This window comes from Onychostruthus taczanowskii, unplaced genomic scaffold, assembly GCF_017590055.1.
Source record: "Onychostruthus taczanowskii isolate IOZ18803 unplaced genomic scaffold, ASM1759005v1 scaffold10, whole genome shotgun sequence".
In the NCBI taxonomy this organism is placed as follows: Eukaryota; Metazoa; Chordata; class Aves; order Passeriformes; family Passeridae; genus Onychostruthus; species Onychostruthus taczanowskii.
Window position 1 is genome coordinate 2151886 of NW_024496526.1, and position 26489 is coordinate 2178374.

Here is a 26489-nt window from a genome sequence, read left to right on the forward strand (position 1 = left end):
CCCTTATCTCGGGTTCAGAGGCTCCCTCTGCTCCCACTCCTGGGGAACAGTTGTTTGCCACCTTCCCTGAGAAAAAACTGGGTCACAGCTCCCCAGAAATGGCTCCTGCACTGATGGAGCCCAAGGATCACTCTGCCGTGGCCAGGCTTCGGGGATGGCACTGGGAGGCTGTTCTGTATGAGAGCAGTGCTGGTGCCAGCTGCTGGTGACATTGTGCCCTGTGCCACGCTGCCAGTGCAGTGACAGTGGTGACACCATCAGGGTGGCAGGAACATGGCCTGTTTCCTTTGGGGTGTATGGCATTGCCTGGAGTTGGTGACCTGTGGTGGCTGGAGGGGACATCAAACCAGCCCAGGCCGCGATGCTTGTGGACAGCCACCTTTGGGGACAGATGAGGACACTGCAGAGCGGTGATGCTCAGCTCTCCCTGTCCACAAATCCCCGCCCCAGCCCAAAAGGAGCAGAGGCAGCCCAAGGAGCCCCAGTACCCCACACGAGCAGGATTCTGGATGGGGACAGTCCAGAGGAGCCCTGCAGGAATTTATTCAAATAAAGGGAGAGAAGCATCCATTTCTCCTCCCATTGGGATGGGGCTGTGACCCCGCACGAGCAGTGCCAGCCCAGGGCCCCCATGGCCGGAGGTGCCCCGTGCCCTGGCATCCCTGACAGGAGCCACTCCCAGCGCTGCCTCTGTGTCCCACCTCTGTCCCCATGCCCAGGGCCCCTGGGAGCGGAAGAGCGGCGGCGGCAGCATCTGTGCGGGCAGCTGCCGGCCTGCCTGCCCTGCCCCGCGCCCCGCCGTATAAATAGAGGCAGCGAGCGACAGGGAGCTCCTGGCAGCCACCATGAAGGGCCTCAACCTGCTCTGCTGCTGCGTGGCCTCGCTCCTGCTCCTCGGCACCGCAGGTACGGCCACACGCCGGGCTGGGGCTGCCGGGGGCTGGGGGCACCCCGGGGGCTGGGGGTGCCTGAGGGCTGAGGCTGCTGGCAGGGCTATAGGGTCCCTGTGGGGCTGGGGGTGCCCTTGGGGCTGTGGGGACTCTGTGGGACTGTGGGTGCCTCCGGGTGCCCAGGCTTGTGGGGTTCCTATGGGGCTGTGGGTGCCCTTGGGACTGCGGCAACCCCTTGGGGCTGGCAGGTCCCCATGGGGCTGGGGGTCCCCACAGAGCTGGGTGTCTCCATTGGGCTGCAGGCTCCTGTGGGGCTGTGGGTTCCTACAGGGCTGTGGGAGCCCCATGGGGTGTGGGATCCCTGTAGGACTGCAGGTGCCCGTGGGGCTGTGGATGTCCGTGGGGCAGTAGGTGCCTATGGGGCTGTGGGTACCCATAGAGGGTGCCTATGGCGCAGTGGGTGCCTGTTGGCTGGGGGTGCCTGTGGGGCTGTGAGCACCTCTGGGACTCTGGGTGCCTGTGGGCTGCAGGTTCCTGTTGGTCTGTGGGTGTCTCTGGGGTCCTGTAGGGTGGCAGACAGAATCATGGTGCCTGTGGGACTGAGGGCGCAGAGAAGCTCCGGGGCACCCAGTGAGCCTGGCCCTGGAGCAGGACAGGGTGGCAGGGGCACAGCGGTCCGGGCTCCCCAGCAGCTCTTGCAAGGCTGCAGAGCCACCCCAAAATGTGCAGGGAAACGTGCTGGGGGGCTGTGGACAGGAGGGGATGGCGGGAGGCGCAGACTGGGGTCCCTCTCACAGAGACTCTCTGGGCACAGGGGCCGTGCTGCCGCTGACACGCCTTGCGGCAGTGTCACCTGCGGCTGCCGCGGTGCCTTGATTTTGGGCTGTGAGGGGAGGGTGCCAGGGCACTGGGGATCTCTGAGGACCCCGGATCCCCTTCCCCGATCTGTCCCACCGCCGCTTCTCACCGCGCTGTCCGGCCGGGTGTCCCTGGGGCGGCGCGGCACCGCTGGTACCCTTGCTTGCCCTTGAGTTAATTTGGGCTGGTTCTCTGCCTGGCCGGGCTCCGGCGGCCGCGCAGCCGGGAGGGGGGCGGCTAAGTATGGAAACAGCCGTGTAAGGGGACACCGTGCCCCGGCAGCCCCCCCGGCCGCCGCCCCCCCGCCCCGCGCCGCCGCGGCCCCGCGCGGGCACCCGCAGCTGCCGCCTGCCAGCGCCCGGCACCCCCGGCCCCGCCGAGTTTTGGCCTTTTAAGGACATCTTGGGCCATTCTCGGGAATGAATGGGTTTGGGGGCCGGCGACACACCCCGACAGAGGTGGGGTGACCTCCATGGGGCTGCGGGTGCAGTCTGTGCAGGGGGGTTGGGAGGGTGTTCTGCGGGCATGGCTGGTGGCTGGTGCCGCTCCAAGCGGGGCTGGTGGCCTTGTGGGACATCAGAAGCTTGTCTCCATCGTGGATGACCACCAGCCCACGTCTTGGTTTGGCTGAGGCTGGCACAGCACAGCACGGGGATCCCCCATCCCAGAGGAGGCTCTGGGGCCAGGAGGCACATGGGGGTCTGGCAGCCCCAGGACCAGTTCTGAGGGGTCCCCCAAGTCCCCACCTGTTTATTGAGGGTCACGTGTTTTCACCCCAGTATTGTGGGTTTCCAGAAAAGCTCTAAGCAGTGGTATGCCTCCGGCCCATGCTTCTGCTCCTCAGGGACCGGTGGGACTTGCAGGATGAGTTTTGCTCTTCCTTTGGCGCCAAGCTGAACTCTCAGACCCAGCTCCTTTGGGGTGCAGGGAAGAGAAGGGGTGAAAGTCCAGTGGAGAACCAGGGGCTTTGTTGGAACATCACAGCAAGGTGTGGTCCCTTGGGTTTAGTGGCACCTGAGGCTGCCAGGACCCTGCCACCATTCCCAGAGGCTGGGGGTGGGCATTGCCCTGTGCCTGTGCTCTTACAGCCCCCGCTGAGGCAGCTCCGTGCGCACGTGCCTGGGGCTGGCAAAGCTGCTGTGGCTGCCAGGAGCCTGGCAGGGAGCAGCACCCACCGTGGGGCTGGGCAGTGGCTCGTGGCAAGGGCACTCACCCAATACTCCATCTGCTCCTGCCCAGGGGAGCACACTCACTCCTCAGGCAGAGCCCAGTCATCCCTTCCAGGCTTGGTGACCCCTGTGGCCAGCAGCAGTGGGCTGCAGGGATGCTGGCAGGGCAGTGCCCAGACACTTTGCCCTGGGGATGCCTTGGCTCTGCAGCCATCGTGGGTTTGAGTGGGAGGGCAATTCCAGGCCATGCCATCACCACCTCTGAGCTGAGAGAGGGCTTGGGAAAAGCCTTGGCACAGTGGTGTCCTCCTGCAAGGCACTGCAGGGCTGGCACAGACCCCTCCTGGTGACAGCAGAGGGGTCTGTGCCAGCTCGGCTTCTGGGAGTCCTCGTCCTACCTCATCCGGGAAGGTGTCACCTCAGGGTGAGCTCCATCACCACATTCTCGTGGCATTTTGGGGTGTTCTCCATCACCTTGGAATGTGTCATTTTAGGGCGGGCTCCACCTCCCAGGGCAGAACATCTTGGGAGCAGGACTGCCACACCTTGTGTGGGCTCAGGGCCCTGGGCACAGCAGCCATGGGGACAAGCCCACCCTGACCATGCCAGGCCAATGGCCCCCACAGTAACCAACCTCCCCAGAGGTGGGGACCTCTGTGTCCCAGTGACACCTCTCTGGACTTGTTCCAGCCTCCAGCACCAGCACAGCCATGGGCAGCACTGCCATTGGGTGTGTGTGAGACAAGGGGCTTGGGGTGCCTCGGGTGCATTATGTGCTTGTGCCACCTACCTCCCTGTCACACCCCTGGCGCCTCACCCCAAGGAGAACCTGGTCCCTGTGGGTGCCCCATCTTACTCCCAAGGTGTTGGCTGAGCAAAGCAAGGCAGATGCCAGGCAGGTTGGCTCTGCTGTGACACCCTCTCCATCTGCCATCCTTTTCCCAACGCGTAGGTGACATCCAGCTGGGCAGGAAGGCCAGGAGACCTTGCTTGTGCATGGCCCTGGTGGCACAGAGGTACCAGCAGGTCTCTGTGGGCTGGCACCAGGCTGGGAGGGCTGTGCCATGCCCAAGGACAACGCTCTTGCCATGTTCCACTGTGTCCCACTCGCCAAGCTGGTGAAATCCCAGCCTGGCCACTGGGTCAGGGTGACCAGATTGCTTCTGGAATTGCCTATTCCCTGAGCTCTGCAGGAATAGCAGCAGCCCCGGGGCTGTGCAGGACTCCACGGAGCTATTTCCAGCTCATGGGGACATTTCCCTTGTTAGTGACTGCTGCAGGGAGCCGTGAGCTCCTGTGCTGGTGGGGGCTGCAGGGGGCAGGGGAGGCTCTGGACAGGCACCCCTAGCCAGGATGGGGTGCTGGCAGTGGCAGCATGGCCCCGGTGCCAGCTGGGCACACAGCTCAGCCCTTGGGGTCACACAGCCCCGGGTACACTGTGGAAAAGGGCTCAGAGCTGTGTGGCCCTGTCCTTGTGCTGGTGTCCCCAGAGCTGTCACATCAGACCCCAGGGCTGGGCCCCCTGCTCAGCATGGCCGGGCAAGGTCTGTCCCCACATTGCCATGGGTTTGAGGAACTTGTGGGACATCAGGCATTAGAATCCAGGCTGGCAAGTCCAAGGGGTGACCGGGTGGCCAGGAATGCTTGGGATGACCCAAGGAGGGATGGGGAGCCAGGAGTCTGGCCTTGAATGGACAGAGGATGTCCCCCAGGGGACTCCCCTGGGGTGGGTTGGTGAAGCCTCCCATGGCTGGAGGCCAGGGGACAGGAACAGTGAGACTTTTTGGACACCCTTCCTCTGGAAGAAGGGGCCCTTCCAGCCCCAGCCATGCCACAGCATGTCCCTTGAGTCCCCCAGCATTCCCCCAAGCTGCAAGGGACACTGCAGCTGGATGTTCCTCGATGTACAGCGTGATATCTGCCTGTGCCAAAATACCTGACGTTTCCTGGCCCTCTGCTCACTGATGGACCCAGATCTCCTCAGCCAGGAAGCAGCAGGTCCTTCATCTCCCACCTTCCTCATCTTCATGTCTTTGTCTTCTGCAAGTCAGGGTTCAGTGTCCCTTGACAGTGGGGAGACAGTGCAAGAAACACTCTGTAGCAGTGATTCCATATTTTAATCTCTATTTAGAAAGCTCCAAGTCTGGTTTTAATTCCTTTGGTAGATCCTTGTGAGGTTTCTTTACCATATATTTAAAAAATTATTGTATGGTTCTATCCAACCATTTATAGAAATCGAATCACTTCATAACTTTTTAAAAGTAAATTTAAAATTTTCTGTACAAATGAGGTCAAGTTAGTCTGACAAAACTGTTTCCTAGACCTCCCTCTAGGCATTGAAAACCAGGAATATATTTGCTTTATGCTGGACTTTTTGGATCATAAGCTTCCGGGATGTGATTATGTGTCTGGGCATCCTGAGTTTTGGGGTGCACAAAGGTCTGGAGAGCCAACCCCATCCTCAGCCCCATCCTTGTGTTTGTGTCCTCTGGGCTGCTTGAGCCCTCGTGGGACACTTCCCTCTGAAGGGGTTGACCCCAGACTGGAGCTGGAGCCGGGCTCCCCCTGCTCTGGGTCCTGGGCTGGAGGAGCACTGGGGGGATGGCCCTGAGCGAGGGCCGTGGGGGCCCACAGAGCCTCTGGAGGGCAGGGACATCACCATGAAAAGGGGTCTCACAGGAAAGGTGGGGTCTGCAGCAGGTCCATATGGAAAATCCCAGGAACTCCCTGACAGCTTCTTTGTGTCCAGTCAGATTCCATGAAGTTTTAAAGGGCTTTGCCAGAATAAAGGCAGGATTGGATATTTGGGATACAAGGTCGTGTCAAGACGCCCCTGGGAGGACACAGGGAGCACAGGACTTGCAGGAGCCAGTGGATAATATCCGCAGGGAAGCAGGGATCGGGATCTGGGCAGGGGAAGGGGGCGTGTGAAAAGCCATCCCCGCAGCCCTGCCATCGCCGGCCCCACGCTCACGGCTCCGGTTTCTGCTGGAGGGGGAGAGTGTCCCTCCAGGGCCACCTGTGCCCATCTGTCCCTTCTCACCATCCCCCTGGAGGACCCGTTCTGCCGTCAGGCCGTTGCTGTTCTGTCCCGGGGCAGGGATGGAGGCACACCGTGATGTTCAGCCATGCCCCCCCCTTCCCGCACAGGCTGCAAAGGGTGCAAACCCGCCACGGCATCCTGAACCGCTCCGCGGGGTCTCCATCCCCTCTGTCACCACCCGAAAAAGTGTCCCCTGGCAGCTCACAAAACTCCCAGCATGAGAAAGGGGTGGCAGGGGCGATGCAAGCCAGGGACTCGCAGGGAGGTCAAGTCCCCGAGGGGAAAAGGGCGAGGTCTCCTCTCCGATGCCACCCATCTGCTTGGCACAATGCAAGGTGTGAACACGGGGAGCCCCGGTGTCACTTTACACCGTGGCTGTCCCCTCCCGGAGCCCACGGGGGCCCCCAGGTGCGGACGTCACCCTTGGCTGGCCGCGGGGCCGGGGCTGCACCGGGGCTGCTCCTCCCGGTGCCCCGTACAGTTGCCGTGCCGTATTTTTAGCCTCCGGAGGGTGTTAAGCCCGTAACCTTCGGCCCATTTTGCACTCATCGGCCCACCATGTGCAGGTCAGCACAATTCACCGTGGATTGGGCGACCATGTAGGGGAAACAGGGAGAAGGAGGTGAAGAGGGGACAGGGACTTTATGTCAGACCTTGAAGGTCACAGGAGATAAAGCCCGTGAGCAGCACGGCGGCAGGGACATCCCCATCTGAGTGCCTGGGGGATATTTCCCTTTTTCCTTGAGGGATGGCTCGTTGTGCCAGGCCATGGTGGGTGATGGTCCCTCTGGGTCAGAGGGGGCACACAGGCCCCAGACAAAGCCTCGAGGACTCTCAGGGTCTCCTCTGCCTGGTCCTGCCCTCCTCCTCTGCTTTGATCCTCACTCCTCTCCCAGCTCTCCAGGTCACCAGCTATTTTGGGGCCAAACTGAGAATATCCCTCTTCCCATCAGCTGAGGGGACCCTCTAACGACTCAGGGTGGTTCCCAGGCCACTAGGGCCAGTCAGGGCCATGTTGGCCCCAGCCCCTCAGGGCTTTGCAGTCAAATACAGCTATTTCCATTCAAGAGGCTCCTCAGGGTCCCAGGGGTCTTGCAGGAAGGTGACCTGCAGCACCAGGGTGGAAGGGAGGGCCGTGGGTGCTGCCCACAGCTATCTCCCTCCATCTGGGAGCTGAGCTGGGCACCTGGAGGCACCTGTGAGCTGCGTGCCAGCAGAGGACAGGGAGGTCAGCGAGGCCAGAGCAAGGGTGACCTGTGCATCTGCTTTGGGCAGGGTGAGGGGCTGTGGCAGAGGCTGCAGCTCTGCTGTGCCAAGGAACCAAGAGCCACTGGCAATGAGGGCAGGCTGGGGGGCAGCCTGTCCTTCCCAGTGCCCACTGCGGGCACGGCACGAGCCTCCCAATGCCACCTGATCCCAGCTCACAGCCCCACCAGCCCCAGTGCCACGGAGATTAAACCACCCCCTGGCATCCCCAGGGCAAACTGGGCTGAGGGGTCTGGGGCTGGCCCCACACTGACCCAGCCCAGCTCCTCCTGTGCTCGGCCACCACGGGCACTGTGGCCAAGCCCAGTGAGCTCCAGCTTTGCCGAGGTCCTGCTGGACACAGTCCTGTGGCTCCTGCATGGACACGGAGCAGGAGCCAGAGCACGGGACTGGCCGTGCCCCTCTCCTCCTGCAGCCTGGGTGGAGGTGGCCTTTTTTCCTGCTTGGCTTCTGCTTGCCAGCTGGAGTACAAAGGAATTATTTTCCTCTGAAACACTCCCCTGGCATGAGACGTTTGGGGGGATTATTTAGACTAGCAGCAACTGTTTGTAACGGAGACAGTATAGCCGTGATCTTTTATTTTTGGCACCCGCTGACCGATGTTAAATTGCAGTTGGAGCCTATGGAAAATACGGATGGATTCTCCTGGGCCACAGAACACACTCATTTTGTCCTCAGCAGCAGCACGGCATGGCACATGCTTTCCTAGTGAAGGGACACTCACAATAAATAGCTCCTGAGCCCCATGGCCAGGGTTAGGCCCTGCCTGAAGGCAGGACCCCATGCTGGGCAGCCCCTCATGCCAGGAAGCCCCTTCTTCCTCCTCCTCCTCCCCCTCACTTCACTGCCCACCTTGGCTGGTGTGATGGTCTCTTGAGTCAGGGCTGGGGAAGGACCCTTTTAACCTGCCAAGTGCCCACAGCCCCTCAAAATTTGCCATTTTTACTCCTTTCCCCATGTTTAGGGCAGCTTTGCCACCTTCCTGCAGTGCTTTGGGGCAGGCAGCAGCCCCAGTGCCAGGCAGCCAGGGCTGGTGGAGCCATAGAGCCCCTGCCGGCTCCGCTTCACCCCCCACAAACATCTTTGCACCCAACTTCTTGCAACAGGGACAGACAATTGAGCTGGAGCTGGAGAAGGCTTAGGGAAGAGTTTAAGCCTCTTGGTACCAGGCACAACTGGTCCCTCAGGGTCCTGGCAGGTGCCCCGGTGGCCACGGGCCAGCACGGGTGGGACTGACTGAGCTGTTCTCATCGTTTAGAGCCGCGTGGCCCCGGCACGGGCCATGGGGATGGTGCTGCCGAGAGCCCCTCGCCAGGCACGGAGCCCCGGCTGGAGGAGAAGGCAGATGATGGCAGCCCTGAGGAGCAGCAAGACAGTGGCACTGCCAATGCCTCCTTGCCTGGTGTCACCGAGGAGGGACATGAAGAGGGGGAGAAAGAGCCGGCGGGTGGCCTGAGGAGGGGCCTGGGGCCAGGGGACAGCCAGACAGAGGAGAGCAGCAAGGAGCAGGGCCAGGAAGAACAGAGCTCAGGGGTGGAAACCATGACAGCTCATCATGAAGGGAAACATGGGCCTGGCACACAGGATGACATCCATGCCCAGGAGGATGAGGAGCCCGGCACAGAGAAGGGAGGCTCTGAGGAGGAAGGGCAGCCAGGGGAAGAGGAAACAGAGGTGCCAAGAGCAGCATCTGCCCCTGAGGGAGAGGAGGAAAGGGATGAGCAGAGCTCAGAGGAAGATGACGAGCAAGGAGAGTCTGAGGAAGGTGAACATGGGAAGTCTGAGGTAGATGGAGGCAAGGAAGAGTTTGAAGAGGGAGAATCTAAGGAGGAGAAGGAGTCTGACGAAGATAGTGACAGGCCAGAGAATGAATCTGGAGAGAATGACAAGGAAGCAGCTGGCACTTCCAACAAAAAGAGCCACAGCAAACCAGCAGCTGCTGGCACAGAAGAAGCCAGGGATGGCCCTGCCAGCTGCCATCACCCACCCTGTGGGGATGCAGCAGAAGACCCACCAGCAGCAGTGGAAAACCCACCAATGGTGGAAGATCCACCAGCAAAAGAAGACCCACCAGTAACAGAAGACCCACCAACAGCAGAGGAAGACCCTCCAGCAGCAGAAGACCTCCCTGCAGTGGCAAAAGATCCCCCAGCAGCAGCAGACCCCCCTGCAAACAAGACCCCACTGGCAGGAACAGAAGTCCCCAGCACCACCCCAGCTGCCGCCGAGACCCGGCTCAGCCAGATAGGTTGGAGTCTTTTCTTGTGGGTGTGCTGTAGCAGCAAGAGTGACCTCCCATCAACCCAGCGGAGCTGAGCTTGGCACATTAAACCTGACCTAGTGCATGGCCCTCTCCTAACGCTTCTGCTTCCCCGCCCGCCCCTAACAGCGCTCGGCCGTGGGCAGCGAGGCCGCAGCAGGATGCCCATCACGCGGGCACTTGTCACAGTGGTGCCAAAACTGACTGATGTTCCCCTCTCTCCACTCCAAGTCCATGACTTCTCCTCAGGGATGTGGACATGGATAAAATGTTTAACCTCCAGGCCCCTTTCAGCACCCGCAGATCTCTTACAGACTCTTTATCCACCACCCGCAGAGTCCCCCGGCCCTCGGCTTGTGCAGGGGCAGGATGCTCCTAGGATGGTGGGATTCCCAGGATTGTGGAGCTCCTCTCCACCAGTTCTTGGCTTGTAGGGAAGGTGAGAAGAACTAATCCAGGCCATGAGCTGCTGAGGCACCAGCCCTGCTCAATCAGTGAAAGGCTAACTAGGGGAAAGGGACACCCCCCACCACGACTTCCTAGAAATATTTGTAGACTTTGGCCCACAGGTTGGGCAGTGACCTTTGGACCCAGCTTAGTATTTTTGTTGTTTTCATCTGTAATGTCCCAGCTCAAAAAGCCTCCCATTTTACCCAAAAACAAACCCAGTTTGGTCTCTGTGTCTTCACTTGGCAAGTCAAAAGGTCTTCCTCAGCCCAACACTCAGCAGATGCTCAACACAGTCTCAGGACTTAGTGGTGTCCTGCTTGATCCTTGTGTCCCCAGACCTGTCCCCAAACCCCTGCTAAAGTCTAACCCAGCTCCCCATATCAAAAAGCTCTTGGGAGCTCCTGGTGTGCCAGCACCTCCATGGCAAGGACACCTCTGTCTCCCTGTTTTGGGGACAGTGGGGTGCCTTCCCTAGTGGAGGCATCTGCCTCATGCTCCCCACGCCTGGCACGGAGCCGTGAGGGATAGGGGAACATGGAGGCAGAGGTGGGAGAAGCGTGAGGGAACAGCCCCAGTGGCAAAGGCGGGGCAGCCACGATGGGCCAGCCTGGCCTGTCCCACAAGAGCTGGAGGAGTCCCAGCCTTGGACTCCACATCTCCAGCTCACAGTGTAGTTTTTTGGGGGAGTGGGCAGCCAGAGAGATGGCAGCACACAGCCTGCACCCGAGGCCGAGCCCGTGGAGCCGCAGCTGCCGGGGGAAGCACCAGGGCCCCGCTGGGCAGCAGCTGCCGTGTGCGCTCGTGCTACATCCCAACCCCGGGAGCCCCTTCCAGGCACATCCTTTGCATTCCCCACGAGCAGCCAGCCCCTCCTCGGAGCCAAGCAGTTGCCCATGACGCTTCCCCCAGCAGCCATGGCCCTGGCAGCCTCCACGAGCCTGTGCTAAAGGGAAAGCACGTGGCATGCCAAGGGTGACAGCGGCTGCTGTGGGCATGGCGTGCCCGCAGGCTCAGGGTGTGTGTGCTCCCCATGCCTTCTCCCTGGCAGTTGCTTGTGTGAGCTCCTGTATGGGTTCCCCCCTCCAGCAGTAACAGGTCTCCTTGTTTTCTCCTCCAGAAGAGGTTGAAGATGCCAGCGAGCCGACCAAGCGCGACCGGTCCCACTTGGAGAACACCCTGAAGCTCAATGAGGAAAAGCCTGCCGATGATGTCTCAGGTGAGGAGGCCACACATGCCCTGCACTAAGACCGTGGACAGGATTTTCCTTCTCTTGTGTTTTGATTTTAACCTTGCTTCTTGCATGTCTAGTAATGCCAGATCTTCAATAACAGCCCTTTGGTTGCTCTTGGGTTAACATATTTTATGTATTTTAAGGACATCACTGAGGGCATACAAGAATTAGGAGGGTATAGAGGCTGGTAGATGCAGACAGTGAATCAGGTGCATCCCTGCTCAAAGAAACCTGGAGCAACTTTGTAACAAAGGGCTGAGATTTTTATTCCAATTATATATTGGGTTTTGCTATTCTAAGGTTTGCTTCTGCTGGCCCCGCTGGCAGTTTGGGCTGGAAAGGCAGTGGTAAGAGATACTGTGGAAAAAGCTCCTCCTTTTTTCTAGCAAGCAGCTCAGGGGCTATGCCAGGGGGCTCTGGCACCATGGTGGAGGGCTTTTGGGGATGGTGGGAGTAGAGTGTTAAACAGCACTTAGGAAGGGTGCTCCTCCCATCAGCTGCTGGGAGCAGAAGGGGACAGTGCCCAGTGGGAAACATAAGCAGGGGAGAGGCCTCAAAATCCTAGAACAGCTTGGGCTGGGAGAGATGGTGAAGACCATCTCATCCCACCCTTCTGCCATGAGCAGGACACCTTCCATAGACCACGTTGCTCCAAGCCCCATGCAGCCTGGCCTTGGACACTTCCAGGGATTCAGGGGCAGCCACAACTCCTCCAGGCAAAATGTGTCTGGGATCAGTTTGACCAAGATTTCAGCTGTAAGCCAAGCCCCTGGATCCATGGCTGGGCCACCCTCAGAATCTGCAGGGAATGGCCTCAGGAGGGTCTCACCCAGGCTGGTGGGGCTTGCCTCTCACCTGCCCACATGTTTTGCCCCCCAGGAGTATTGCAGCGGCTGAGGAAGATCTACCACTCCTCCATCAAGCCCCTGGAACACTCCTACAGATACAACGAGCTGAGGCAGCACGAGATCACAGGTAATGCCACGGGCACTGGGGTCTCTGGCACCAGCAGGTCCTTGGGATGCAGATAACAGCACAGAGAGCAGATCATGGGCAGTGTGGATAGTGTGTCCTCCTTTGCAGCTTCCCAGTCCATGGGAGTCCATGAACACGCTGCACTTAGAGGCCATGCCCTAGTGAACCCAGCAGCAGGAATTCCTGCCTCTGCCTCAGCCCATCTGCTGTCAGAGCCATCTGTGTGGGCTGAGCACTGAGCCCTGCCTGCCTCGGGTCTCCCACCTGCTCAGCATCAATGCCCTGTACCCCTGCCAAGCAGAGATCATGGCCCAATGAAACAGGCTTGGCAAGGAAGCTCAGGACCTCTCAAGGCTGGAGATGAGCTTCCTGGGGGTGGCAGGAGCTGGCATCCTTCCTGCTGGGTACAGGACACAGCCATGTGGGCAGGGTATTCCTCAAGCTCCACAGCCTTCACTCATCCTGAGAGTTTCCAGCCCTTGGCAACCTCAGACACAATGGATGGGGTGAGCAGGTCCCCGTGGCCCTGGCATGGTGTGGGCTGAGCCAGGTCACGCATGTGTCCCTCCAGAAGAGGAAAGTGCAGCCCTGCCCCAAGATGCTCACAAGAGAGAGGAAGTTCTTGTGATCCAAGAAACACAAGCAGCCTCATTTTCCAAGCACAGATGGCTCAAACCCAAGTCTGACTTCCTTGTCCACTGCATTGATTCTCTTCTGAGTTTCTATTCAAGCACAGGAACCAGGGCCAGATGTCTCCTGAGTATCCAGGGGATGCTGGAGTCCCTGCTGCTAGTGTCCCAGGACTTCATGCCCATGGCAGCCTCCTGCCAAGGCCCTGAAATTGTCCTCCTTTTTCTGCAGCTCTGCCTGCCTCCCCAGGTGTCCAGGCCCACGCTCCTGCAGCCATGCCCTCCGTTCTGTTGAGGCAGGACTGGGATACACCCTCCCCACAGATCTTTCTTTTACAGCTGGCCTTGCTCCACCAGCACACAGGCTCTACACTCAGCTGCAGCACATCCCTGTAGAGCAGAACTCCTGCTTTCCAGGCATCCCTCCTGCAACTCCTAAGTCTGGGTAGACATTCTATAAGCAGGCTTGGACATCTCCCTAACCAGCCAGGCCATCTCCAGTGTAGAGCCAGTGGGGAGCACAGGGAAGTTACCCTGTGGGAGGGTAATTGAGGTTCACAACATGTCCTGATTGTCACCCCATGGTGGCTGGCCTGTCCTCTGGCAACACCCCAACTTCCTCTCCAAGCTGCTCTGGTGCTTGATGTTTGCTGTCAACTCGGGACACAGTTTAGGAGGATGTTTGGGGGTTACAGGGGCAGCTGGTGTGCTCTAACCCCCATTTTGCTGTTCACAGGGGCAGCTGGTGTGCTCTAACCCCCATTTTGCTGTTCACAGCCAGAGGATGCAGCCCCCAGCCTCAGTTTCCAGCCCTCAGGACATTCCACCCTACCCTTAATCCATCCCATGCCCAAGCAGCCACCTCCCTGCTCCCTTTTTTGGGAAGAAACAAGTGTTTAAGTGTTCCCCAGGCTCCTGCTGGCTTTCTCCCTCTCAGCTCCTGAGGAAACAACCACTGACCCTGGTGTTTTCCCAGCCCCTCTCAAACCCAGCTCCTGAGCAGGACTCACCTCGGACAGCAGGTCCTGGTGTTCATCCTGGCCTCACCTCAACATTCCATGGTCTGTTCCACCTCACTGTGAGGAACAGCCACCCCTCAGGCTGACAGTCTCCAGGTCAGGTCCCAGTACACCCTACTGTGTCCTACAGGGCACCCTCACGGTGCTGTGGCCCTGGAGCTGGTGACCCGCAGTCCCCTCCTGACCCCCAGGGAAGGGCACAGGGATGCTGCACTGCCTCCAGTCCTTGTCTCAGCTATGAGACACCCTGGCCATGCTCCCCCCCAAAAAATTTGTACGAACACCAAACTTCTTGAATGATCTCTGACAGCCCAGCCATACCCTGGCACTCACAACCCTATCTGGAAACCTACAGCTCAGCAGTTTGCCTTTCATACCCACAGATCCAGCTTTCCCCAGTCCCTCATTAGCACTGTAATCAGAGAAACCTGCACATTAGTTATAGGGTTGGCCCAGGGAACTCTCTTGACCTTGGAGGGCAGGTGAGGACACAGTGGAGCTCAGGGAGCCTTCTTAACACTTCCCCTCACAGTGCCCGTGTCCTGAGCGGGTTCATTCCATCGGTGTTGTCCCTGCAGGCTGGGAGGTGCTCCCAGCTCTCCCCTGTGCCCCCTCTCCGTGCTGGGGGGAGGCTGGAGGGCACAGAGCTGCCGGCTCAGCTGGCTGGGAGGAGCAGGACAGCTGGGGGAGCTTTGGGGCAGGCCTGTCATGGAATATGTGTGACCTTTGGAGGTGTAAACCAATATAGAGGGGTGCCGTGGCAAGCACCCTGGCCCCTCCATTACGTGGCAGCCTTCCATTTTGTCTCCCTTCCCATCAGCTCCTTTCACTGCAGTGTAATCCAAAGAGCTCCTCTGCTCCCCACAACATGTGAAAACTCCCATGGAGTCCTGTGGGAGCTGTGGCTGTCACCATCAATTCTGACTTGTCAGGGTGCATCTCAGAAAGCTCCCACACACCCTCTGCTTAAGCCTGGCAGATGCCATTTCCTTCTCCCTGCCTGCCACCCTCCTGCCTCTCTGCTCTGCCATCCCACGTGGATGCAGACATGCTCTGGCTGGATCCAACTCTGTGCTTGGAGGGACTATCCCTAGCTGAGGGTGAGGGATTCTCCCAGTGCAGCCATGGAAAGCTTGCTGTGAGGTCACACCAGGTTGTGGTGCATGCTGGTGACCCTAATTACTGATGTATGCTAATTAGCAAGTGTCCCTGTGTAGGGAATGACCTCCCAGATACCATCACCAGCCACAGGGGCTGGGTCCAGGTGACCCTGTCACTGGGGTTGTCAGGACACTTGCTGGGTTGATGGCTGTCTAACCCTGGCTTGTTGGGCTCCGTGTGCTCAGTGGGTGATGCCAGAGAAGGCAACAATCCCGCAGAGCAGGGGTTGGGATGCAGAGCACCCAGAGCCACATCCCTGCCCTGCAAGGCAGACAGGGGTTCAGTGCTTGTCCTGGGAGCTGCAGGTCGCTCCCAGGCTGTAACTCCTTGTCTCCTGCTGGGAATGTGGCCATCGGTTCCCTCCTTGTCCTGGACCACATCCGGGCTGTCGCATCCCTCCTCGGACTCACGGTTCCTTTTCTCTCTCCCCGTGTCCCTCGCTAACAGCTTACCCCGGACGCACCCTGGGCTCCTCGGCCACAGGTTGGTATCGCTCCCTGCATGCTGCCGGCACCGCCTCCGCTCTGCGCTGTCCCCCGGCTTCCCCGGGCTCCTGGCGCAATGCAGCCGCGCTGCCCAGGCACCGAGCAGGGCCGGCACCCGCCATCCCCGCCGGGACAGCGTCCCCAGCCCTTCCAGCACCTGTCCCAGCCCGACTGTGTGTCCCCACAGCGCCCTTCCCGCCAATCCTCACCTCGCCCAGGCTCTGACACCTTTCCCTCTTGGTTCAAGACTGAGAGGCAGCATATTCCTCCAGCCAGGGTTCAAAGGCGTTTCTGGTAGTCCTATGAGAGGGAGATGGGGGGCTCAGTCTGGAGAAAGGGAGGCTCAGGAGGGACCTTCTCACTTTCAACTCCCTGACAGGAGGGTGGAGCCAGGTAGGGACCGGCCCCACTCTCAGGGAACAAAGGACAGGACAAGAAGAAATGGCCTTAAGTTTCACCTGAGGAAGCTTGGATTGGATATCGGGAAAATTTCTTCAGAGAAAGGGCTGTCAGGCCCTGGCACAGCTGCCCAGGGCAGTGGTGGGGTCCCTAATCCCAGAGGGATTTAAAAGCCCTGTGGATATGGCATTTGGGGACATGAGTTAGTGGTGGCCTTGGCAGTGCTGCGGGAGCATTTAGAACTGGTCATCTGAGAAGGCTTTTCCAACCTAAACCATTCCATGGCTGTATGTGTTCAACCTTTACGTTGCTCTCTCACCCGTGGCATGAACTGGAGGAGCCCAGATGATAGCTCGTCCTATAGAGGGGATCTCTTCCCACCCTTCACTCTCCTACGTGCAGAAACTTTCCTGAATGTCCACCCTTGATCCCACAGCAGCTGTCCCAGTAACATGGGCTGGCCCCTGCCCAGCAGCCTCAGCCCCCTCAGAAGCTCGAGCTGGCTCCTCTCCCTGCCTATCCTGCTCAGGGTGTGCTGCCAGGTCCCCCAGGAGGATCAGGAGATGGGAGGCAGTCCAAGAAATGCCAGCCAACACCCAGCCCTTCCCCTGGGCCTGGTGCTCAGCCACGGGAACAATGTTCCTGCCAGGAAATCCCATCTTCTGTCCCTCCTGTCCTGCCCCACGGCCACGCTGCCACACCCTGCCAAACCAGGCTCCTTTGGGCAGGGCCACAGCCGAGCCCTGCCAGTGCCTGGAGAGCCTCTGGCTCCCTGCCGTGCCAGTGTGCCAGCAGTGGAGGGGGCTGTGGGTATTTATAGCATATTCCGATAGCTGTCTTATCTCGGGTTCAGGCGCTCGCACACGTGCTGCCGGGGTGGGCACACGGGGGAGGCACAGGCCGTCTGCAGCCACGTGGGCTCGTCCCTCCGCCTGTGGGCACACATGTTGTCAGGATACTCATGGATTTGGAAGCTTTGGGAGCAAGGGGTGCCCTCCAAGGCTTGCTGGATCCGTGCCATGGGCACATGGCCGGTGGTGTTTGTGGCACAGGGGTGGGACAGAAGTGGGGATGATGCTGGGAGTGTCCCCAGGTGTTCCAGCCTTCCTGGGTGGCTTGAGGACAAAGAAGACCTTGGTGCCCGTGGCTCAGTAGGAACCAGGAGAGGAAGGAGGTTTTGCAAGTCCTCTGCTTTGCTCAGCATCCTCAGGATAGACTTGCACATGGAGGAGAGGCCACACCAGGCATATCTGCTGGGCTTGAGGACAAGGGGAGACAAGGCCCTGCCCAGGATTAATCATAGAATTATGGAATGATTTGGTTGGAAAGGACCTTAAAGCCCACCTAGTTCCACCCTCTGCCATAGGCAGAGACATTTTCCACTGTCTCAGGCTGCTCTAAGACCCATCCAACCTGCCCTTGGACACTTCCAGGGATCCAGGGGCAGCCACAGCTTCTCTGGGCATCCTGTGCCAGGGCATGCCCACCCTCACAGGGAAGAATTTCTTCCTAAATCCCATCCCATCTAACCCCGCCCTTTCTATGCCCACCCTCACAGGGAACAATTTCTTCCTAAATCCCATCTAACCCCGCCCTTTCGCACTGTGAGGCCATTTCCCTGTGCCTTGTCACTCCAGACCCTCATCCAAAGTCCCTCTCCATCTCTCTTGGATCTCCTTTAGTCACTGGAAGGGGCTCTAAGTTCTCCCCAGAGCTGTCTCTTCTTCACCCCAGAGCAGCAGTGCTTCCAACCAAGGGCAGCCTGGCACAGCCACATGGCAAAACCTCACAGAAAGGTGAGGTCTTGCCATGTGGCAAAAAGCCAGAAAGCCACTGCTCTAGAAAAGAAAATTACTTGGACATCCGAACTGCTCCCATGTCCAGAGCTGAGCAGCCCAAGCAGACCCTGCGGAGGCTCTGCGGAGGGATGAGCTTGAGGCTCGTCTGAGCTTGAGCTGAGAGCGAGCAGCCACAGGGTGGCTGGAGAGAGCCGCTGTGATGGAGCTGCCGCCATCCCCGCCCGGCCGCCAGCGAGCCCCGGCTCCTTTCCGCTGTCCGGGCCACCAAGCTGACACGAATTGCTGCTGACAGACACGGCACGGGGACACGGCAGGGACAGATGCCAGGCCAGCACCCTCCCGGGTGCGAGATGCTCCCTCTCTCCCAGCCTCGGGGCAAGCAGCAGGGAATCCATACCCGGCCTCACTTCCTTGCAGCTCCTGCACTTCCTGCAGAGTTGCGGCGCCGGGCACTGCCCACAAAGCCCACGGGGGGCACAGAGGTGCTCGAGGGGCTGTGGGTGACCAGGCAGGGGGGCTGCCCACGTCGCTGCCCACCTTGGCTCCGTGGAGCAGAGAGGAGGATGTGCAGCAGAGCCGGAGTTCACAGGTGCCCACATTCACACAGTCACACCTGGCCAGGGATGTGTTATGAAAGAGCACACAGGGACCCACCCCAAACCTCTGGCACAACATCACAGGGATAATAGTAATAATAACAACCAACTTAACCTAATTAAAGCTGGCAAGAGAGCAGAGCAGCGGCGACAGAGCAGCAGAGGAATGATGAATAATGAGAGTCCAAGGTTTCAACACTTGTTTTGGTCCCATGTGAGACGACAAGGCTGGATTCCTGCAGCTGCCAGGCAGGGAGTGGGGTGCAGGAAGAGCCATGCATCCCCCGCTTCAGAGGTGCTGCCCTGCTTTGTGAAGGAGGGCTGAGCTGTATGGATGCAGCAGTGCCTCATGGAGAGATGTCCCCAGCCCATTCCCTTCCCCAGAGGTGACACAGTGAGCCCGAGATGGGCAGATAGAGCAGGAGGAGGTTGGAATGTTCTCCCCAGCATCTGCTCCCATGGCCAGATGGGTTCAGTGTGAAGCTGCCATGCAGTGCCCTCCAGCACCCTCGGGGCAGGAGCTGAGCACCACGGGGGCTTTGTGGTTTCCCCCACCTTGGAGATGGATCACTGGCCTGCTGGAATGCTGCTGGCTTGTGCATGGGTGGCAGCCATGGAGCACCAGGGGCTCTCAGCTACCTCATGGAAAATAGTTCTGCCTTAGACATGGGGTTGAAGAGAAGGTGCTGAGGACAGCACAGCTTGCCCAGGGCATCTCCTTGCCTTGGGCATGGGGGAAGGCTCTGCTCCAGCTGAGATAGCAGCTCCCAGCTCCTCTGGTGTCATCCATCCCCTGGCTGAACTCCTGCTAGCAATAACAGGATGGACCCTCTCCCACCCTGAGCATAGGATGGGGTTAGTTTTCACCAATGGGAACTCACCGAGTTTTACTTCCATTCTTGTCCTCTTTATTCTTGTCCTGTTTCGGACTCACAGGCTCCCATGTGTCCTGGGCACATCTTGAGGGCTGGCATAGGCCCTGGGCTCCTCTGGCTCCACTGGCTGCCTGCCTGGGGTCCTGGGGGCTGGGGAGTCAAGCAGCGTGGGCACAAGCTAATTGCATGAGTCCTGTTTGGGCCCAAATTGCTCCTGGGGGTGCTGGCTGCGTGTGTCTGGGGACCTCTGTGCTCCTGGACTGATGGCATGGCATGGGCACAGGTCACCATCCTCACGGAGAAAACTGTGTGACTTGAAGAATGCAGGATGGGGACTATAGTTCACTCTCCTCTTGCCTTTCCCCAAGCCCAAGGCGAGGCTGTTTGACCTCCCCACATCCAGCTGGAGCCTCACCCAGCTCACACCCAGGCAGTGACCAGTGACCAGCTCGGCCGGAGGGTCGGGAGGCACGGCCCGGGGGTAGGTCCCTGCGAGGGCATGGTGGAAAGGCTTGCAGGCAGCTGGCTCGAGGCTCGCACCGCGCTTACCAAGCCCTGCGCCGCAGCGCTGCTCCCGAAGCCACGGCAGCTCCCTGTGCACGAGGCCCGGCGCGGCCGCGGCACGGCCTCCTCCGCGGCACGCCCCGTGCTTTGCGGCGGCTGCTTCAAACAACACCCCCCGCCCGCAGCCAGCCCCAGACTCACCCGGCTAAACCACAAACAAACTGAGACAAGCCTTAAAAGACCTTCCAGTCCTCCGTAGTCTAAGAAGGGCTAAACCTCGGAGAAGGTCAGGCAGCGAGGCGGGCTCTGCCGCAGAGCACGGGGCCGTCCCGCTCCCGCAGCCGGCGGGGCGCTGCCTTGGCTGGCGAATGGCTGCTGGCCCCGGAGGGCGGCTGTTTCCCCGGCAGCAGCACCGCGCCGCTCAGATGGGATGCTCGTTACAGCCGGGAGTTAATCGCACGGCGGCGACGGCTATTGTTCCTTCACTTCCTCTTGTTATTTCCCCTCTCCGCAGATGGGGAGATCACTTCCAAGCCTATGGTGCTATTCCTGGGACCGTGGAGCGTCGGCAAATCCTCTATGATAAACTACCTCCTGGGGCTCGACAACACTCCCTACCAGCTCTACACAGGTACCACACTCACTGCTTTGCCAAGGGGGTGCCGATACCTGCATTTCCACATCCGTGCAGTCAGCAATTCCCAGCCGTGTGTCTTCAATTCCTCCTTACAGCTGGGAGGTTGGGATCTGCTCTGTGCCACCTGGCTGCGGTGTCATGTGAAAGGAGAGGTTCCCCATCACATTCTGTCCACCCTTCCAAGGGTGGAGAGCATCTCTCCCACAACATCCTCATCCTGCAGCACAGGGCTCACAGCTCCCAACCCCAATCCTGTGAGCAGCAGTCATGTCAAAAGGGTAGCTCACCTTTCTCTTCTCCCTATCCCTCCTCATGTGCAGCCAGCTCATTCACCCTTCCAGGAGAAATGCCATTTCCCTTTCCTTCCTCCCTGCTCCCGCAGATGTCATCTCACAGCTAAGGGCAAATGTCCATGGCCAGGTCAGTGCTGAGGTAATGAGGGCTCCCAGGAGACGGTTCTCCATGACACCTTGTGCAGTCAGGCCACTTCCAGAGAAACCAGTCCCCATACAAAACAACCCCATGACATCTTCCCAAGAAGTCAGGGCAGGAATTTCATGCTGCTTGCCTTGCCCCTGCATCTCTTCAGAAGCATGCAATGCTCTCAGCACTCCCAGTCTCAGGCCAGCCCTGTTGTGTCCATAGCCTGGCATGGATTTCATGCCTCTGCTGCTCCTCTCATTGCTGTGCAGGGGCAGAACCCACCACCTCCGAGTTCACTGTCATCATGCACGGCCCCAAGCTGAAGACCATCGAGGGCATCGTGATGGCTGCTGACAGTGCCCGCTCCTTCTCGCCCCTGGAGAAATTTGGGCAGAACTTCTTGGAAAAGCTGATAGGCATTGAGGTCCCCCACAAACTGCTGGAGAGAGTCACGTTTGTGGACACGCCAGGCATCATTGAAAACCGCAAGCAGCAAGAAAGAGGTAGGGGTTCACTGGGTTTATCTAAGGGACCCCAGAAAAGATGCTATGATGATCTGAAGTGACAAAGGTGGCTGAAGCACAATGGAGTCCTGACACAGCACAGGCTGGCCAGGGCAGTGGTGGAGTCACCATCCCTGGGGGAGGTTTAAAAGATGTGTAGATGTGGCACTTGGGGACATGGCTTACTGGTTGCCATGGCAGTGCCGGGGGAATGGTTGGACTCAATGATCTTAGAGGACTTTCCCAGCCATAATGATTCTCTGATCCTGTGATTCAGTATCTGCTCACAGGAACTTCAGGAACCTGTGGTCAGCAGCAGAGAAGAGGAGGGTCTGGAGATAAGGGTGAGAGAGACAGGCAGTCACAGGCCCAGACACCCATGGATGGCTTTTCGTGCCAAGAAGCTCCAAAGTGTTTTTAGCATGTGAGAAAGAGGTTCTAGGCTACAGGGGAAGTCTGCTGTGCCTCACAATCCATGCAGCACAAATGGGGATTGAGGCACAGCAGGCTCACGGTTTATCAATCCCTTGATGAAGGGACTCATCCTGCATTGGATTTCCCTGTTTCCTCTCCTCAAGGTTACCCATTCAACGACGTGTGCCAGTGGTTCATTGACAGAGCCGATCTCATCTTTGTTGTCTTTGACCCCACGAAGCTGGATGTAGGCTTGGAGCTGGAGATGCTGTTTCGTCAGCTGAAGGGCCGCGAGTCTCAGATCCGAATCATCCTGAACAAAGCTGACAGCCTGGCTACCCAGGAGCTGATGAGAGTCTATGGTGCCTTGTTCTGGAGCCTGGCTCCTCTCATCAATGTCACAGAGCCACCCAGGGTGTATGTTAGCTCCTTCTGGCCCCATGACTACCATCCAGAAACCCACAGAGACCTGTTCCTCAAAGAAGAGATATCGCTCCTGGAAGATCTCAACCAGGTGATTGAGAACAGGATGGAAAACAAGATTGCCTTCATCCGCCAGCACGCCATCCGAGTGCGCATCCACGCCCTGCTGGTCGATCGCTATCTACAGACCTACAAGGACAAAATGACCTTCTTTAGTGATGGAGAACTGGTGTTCAGGGACATTGTGGAAGATCCTGACAGGTTCTTTATCTTTAAATCCATTCTGGCAAAGACCAATGTCAGCAAATTTGACCTCCCCAACCGTGAGGCTTACAAGGACTTTTTTGGCATCAATCCCATCACCAGTTTTAAGCTGCTATCTCAGCAGTGTTCCTACATGGGAGGGTGTTTCCTAGAGAAGATCGAGAAGGCCATCACCCGTGAGCTTCCCGATCTCTTGGGAAGCATTGGCTTGGGGAAGAAGCCCAATGTCCTCTCCTGCGACGTCACTGGCTGTGGCGAAACCCCAAAGAATCGCTACAGGAAACCCTAAGGTGATCCACAACCCAACTGTCCACGTGTTCCTACTGGTGAATGAGCTTATGTCTTATCTGTCCAAGAAGCCATGGTTTGTTAACCCTTTGAGTGCCGTGCTGGCAAAGGCTACCGTACGATGAGGACTTTGAGTCAGTGACATCGATGGCAGGGGAAGATGGGTGGGCATAAGGAAGAGAATAAAAACTGTGAATTCCTGACATTTTATCTTTGTTCTTTTGAGTAGAAGGCAATGTTTAAGCTGTAAGTATGAGCAATGCATGGGCAGGACTGCAGCTGCTTTTCCACTGGTGCCAAGAGTGCATGAAGAGGAATTTCAACCTCTGCATCCCCGAAGCCATGAGGGAATGAGAACAAGGGCACAGCGTGAGAGCACAGGGGAGAGCAGTGACACACTAACCCAGGCATCACCAGGAGCACTGGTCAAGGAAAGAGAGGCCATGTCCCAGCTGCTGTTTTCAGGCACAAACCTGCTACAAATCTCAGCAAATATTGATCTTGTTTTTATTTCTGAGACCTCTAGGTCACCTGGTGAGTTCTGTTTTCACTTGACAGCTCAGTTGATCTTCTGCAGCCTTCATGTGGGTGTTTGACTTAAGAAGGAGCATTTGCAGGGGCGTTGGTATCTCCAGACAGGCAGCCGTGATGGGATTTGCAAGTCCATGGCAAAGGAAGAAATGAGGTGGAAAGGAGCAGCCATCACTGGCTGAGCTGCGCTGGATGAGGAGGGCCAACACCCCAAATCAGATGGTCCCACAAGGAGATGTGAGCAGGGTTTCCTTCCCTGGACCAGTACAGAAGAAGGCACTTCATGCCTGTGTGTGTCATTAACCTCAAAACCCATGCTAGCAAGTCTTGTCTTTGGACCAGCAGGGCTCCAAGGGTGAGGGTTTGGCAGTTTGCCTTTGTTCAAGTCTGTGTTGCTCTTTTCTCAGTCAGCCCTCCATGGTTTTGTGCTCTGTGGAGGGAAGGAGGCAGGAAGGGGGTTCATTAGCTGTGAACTTAAAAAGGTCACATCCCTTTTGCCTACCTGCTGATCTGTCCTCCCCAGGACAGTCCAGGCAGGTTTCTGGGGCTTGTTTTCCAAACTCCTCCCTTTTTAGCCATTTGTTGGCTTGTCTCTGAGCATCGGTGCTCAGTTCTGAAGGAGTATTGCTTTGGAAGCACCTGAGCAGGGGGAAGTTCCCTATGGACCGACCTTGAAACTTGGCCCTCATGGACAGCATTGCTGTCATTGCCAAGCTGAGCCCAAATCAGCCAGGTGATAGATGTTGTCCTGGATGGCAAACCGGCACCTTCAAGCCCACCAAGAACCTGCTGAAAGTCCTTCCTCCTGCCAAATACCCACAGCAAGCACTGCTCTCCAGGAAACCTCTGGAGAAAAGGGACTTACCTTCAACAGAAGCAAGAGGACATGGAGATGCTGGCTAAAGAAAAAGGCAAAAGGAACGAAAGAGGGAAAGAGAAAGCTGGGAATGGAAGGCTGTGTTGTGATGGGGAGGGTGTGAAGGGCATCTCCACATGTGCAACAGGAAGTGAGCTATGGCAGCAGCCTGGGAGAGCTCCATGTCCCCCAGGCACTGCAACAAAGAGATCCCCTTGAGTGCAGGTGAGTTTGAGGGGATGCTGCTGCAGGGACCTGGCCTCTGCTTCAAGGTAGGACTTGACATTTGAACTAATGAAGCTGAGACCAAAATCTATGTCCAAGCACAGGACAGGGCATGGTTCAGGAAGAGGGATTTTGCCTGCAGTGCAGAGTGAGCAGAGGGTGCAAGGGAAGGCAAGCAGTGTCAGAGAGAGCAGCAGCCAGAGCAGTGTGGAGAGAAGGGATGTGCTTGTGAGTACTCTGAGGTCTCAAACCTGCCCCAGTGCTGCTGCCCCTCCGCTGTCATTCCTTCTTGTCCATGATCCCATTGCTCATCAGTTTTCCTCTCCATCTGTCGTTCACTCTCCTCTGTCAGATTGGTCTGCATGGGTTTTTAAGAGCTAATGGAATAGAATCACCAAGAGAAACTGGCTGATGTTGTCACTGTTCCTGCTGTCACACTGTGTGTCATTGTCACAGAAAGCAAAGGCCTTTAAACATTTCTGTTTGCAAGCACTGTATTGCACCATATCTTTCCTAGTTCCTCTGTCACCCTAAAGCCCATGGGGTACCCTGCCCCACAAGGAGTATTGACCTTGAAGGCACTGAAGTGCTCTCAGGCCACTCCCATCGTTCTCCCCACCCTTTCTCTGGTTTCCTTTTATCTTTCTTTATTTTCCAGTCCTCAGTGCCTCCTCTCCTCCCTTCCTCTTCCCTTCAGCACCTGCACGCCCTGTGCAAAGGCTTGGTGCCTGTGTGCTGGATGGGGCTCCCCCACGACAGCCAAAACCCTTTTCCCCCCCGATATGGTTCTTTTGGGTTCTCCTTCCAAAGCCATGGCATTGGTGGTCTGTTCCCTGTGACACACACTGACCCAGCTCCGTGCTGCCTCAGGGAGATGCCACCACTGAGATGCCTCCTCTCCAACGGATCCAGGTGGCTGTCAGTCCCAAGAGGATTGCAATTCCTAACCCAGTTCTCACTGAGCTTTCTCAGGAGACCTTTGGGAATCTGGGAATGGAAAAATGGGGAGCAGGGAGACATTTTCATTCTGCTGAGAAATCAACCCCCCCCAGAATTTGGGGGAGTTGAACATCTTGCCTAAGAGCTTCATGGAAGGGAGGGAGCTGGGACACAGGCCCTGTAGATGCCCGTGATCATGTGCATTGGGATAAAACTGTCAGCTTGAACATCAGCCTGTCTAATAAAACCTGATATTTTCCAAACACACTCCCTGGAGATGCTTGTTTTGTTTCTCCTCCTGGTGTGGGAGAGAGCGCCGGGACTGGGGTGGCTGAGGGGGTGCAGCTGCAGGGAGCAAAGCAGGAACTCCCATCTCCTTCCCTGCACCACAGCTTTGGCCTCTGTCCCTTGCACAGGACCTGCCAGCCATGCCTGAGTCATTTGGCTGCTTTTCCAACCTGTCTCCTTGTGCCATACAGGCAAAGCAAACCCCAACCCCTTTGCTTTGTGCCTCAGGGTAGTGTGATCCTCCCTGGTGAGACAGATCCCACCTGCCTTAGCACATGCTGTGTGGGCACCATGACAGAAGGCAGGGGTCAGGGACCACGGAGGAGAACCCTCCAGGGCAGAGGGCAGGGCTGGGGATCATGGAGGGAGGCAGGGATTTGGGGAGCATGGAGGAGGACAGGGGGGTTGGGATCCCAGCAGAAGGCAGGGAGTCAAGGACCATGGAGGAAAGAGGGGGGTTTGTCCTCCTCCATGGAGAAGGACAAAGGGGTTGGGGATCATGGAGGAGGACAAAGCAGTGGGGGACTACAGTGTACAGCAGGAGCTCTCAGCAGCCACCCAGCAAGGGGCAGATAGAGATACCTTCCCACCAGCGACTGGGGCTCATGCAAACTGTTCATTATAACCCTATTCCCAGCCTGTCTGTCTGCCTTTCTTTCCAACTATCTGTCTCACTCACTAATCAAAGAAGATTGTTCCAAGAAAGCTGGAAGAAGAGAAGGAATGTCTCATTTGGCTGTGGCTTCCTTTGGAAAGTCTGGAAAAACTGTGGCATCTCGACGTGCATGAAGGTCTGCCTGGCAAGAAGCACATTTTCCTTCCAAAGCTGCTGTAAAGATGTGAATCATGAGCCGGTAACGCTCCTGGCAGTGCAAACCCCAATTCCACTGAGACGTGGTGCTGGCAGTGGCTCCGCTGTATCTCTTGGACGGAAAAGACAAACATTTATCATAGTGACATTGCTGGGGAGGAGCTGCCGGTGCTGCCGAGAGCCTGGCAGCAGCCGGATCCTGCCTGCGCCCAGGGTGCTCCCACCAAGGTTTCCAGAGGTCTCCTGAATTTCCTCAAACACCAGCCAAGGGGTTTACA

At 57.9% G+C, this 26489-nt stretch overlaps 1 protein-coding gene across 4 annotated transcripts; it reads left to right on the forward strand.

The window, feature by feature from the left end:
• Positions 1 to 747: 747 nt before the first annotated feature.
• SRL (sarcalumenin) lies at positions 748 to 25379 on the forward strand. 4 transcript variants are annotated; one of them, XM_041403696.1, is made up of 8 exons: positions 749 to 906; positions 8485 to 9474; positions 11054 to 11152; positions 12047 to 12142; positions 15399 to 15434; positions 20124 to 20240; positions 20939 to 21172; positions 21751 to 25379. In XM_041403696.1, exons 1-8 carry the CDS (start codon positions 846 to 848, stop codon positions 22560 to 22562), a joined length of 2445 nt encoding a protein of 814 aa, XP_041259630.1. In that variant the 5' UTR covers positions 749 to 845; the 3' UTR covers positions 22563 to 25379. The 4 variants fall into 4 exon arrangements, with proteins under 4 accessions (XP_041259650.1, XP_041259630.1, XP_041259640.1 ...); XM_041403706.1 differs by having other exon boundaries at positions 11057 to 11152; XM_041403716.1 differs by lacking the exon at positions 15399 to 15434 and having other exon boundaries at positions 748 to 906.
• Positions 25380 to 26489: the final 1110 nt, after the last annotated feature.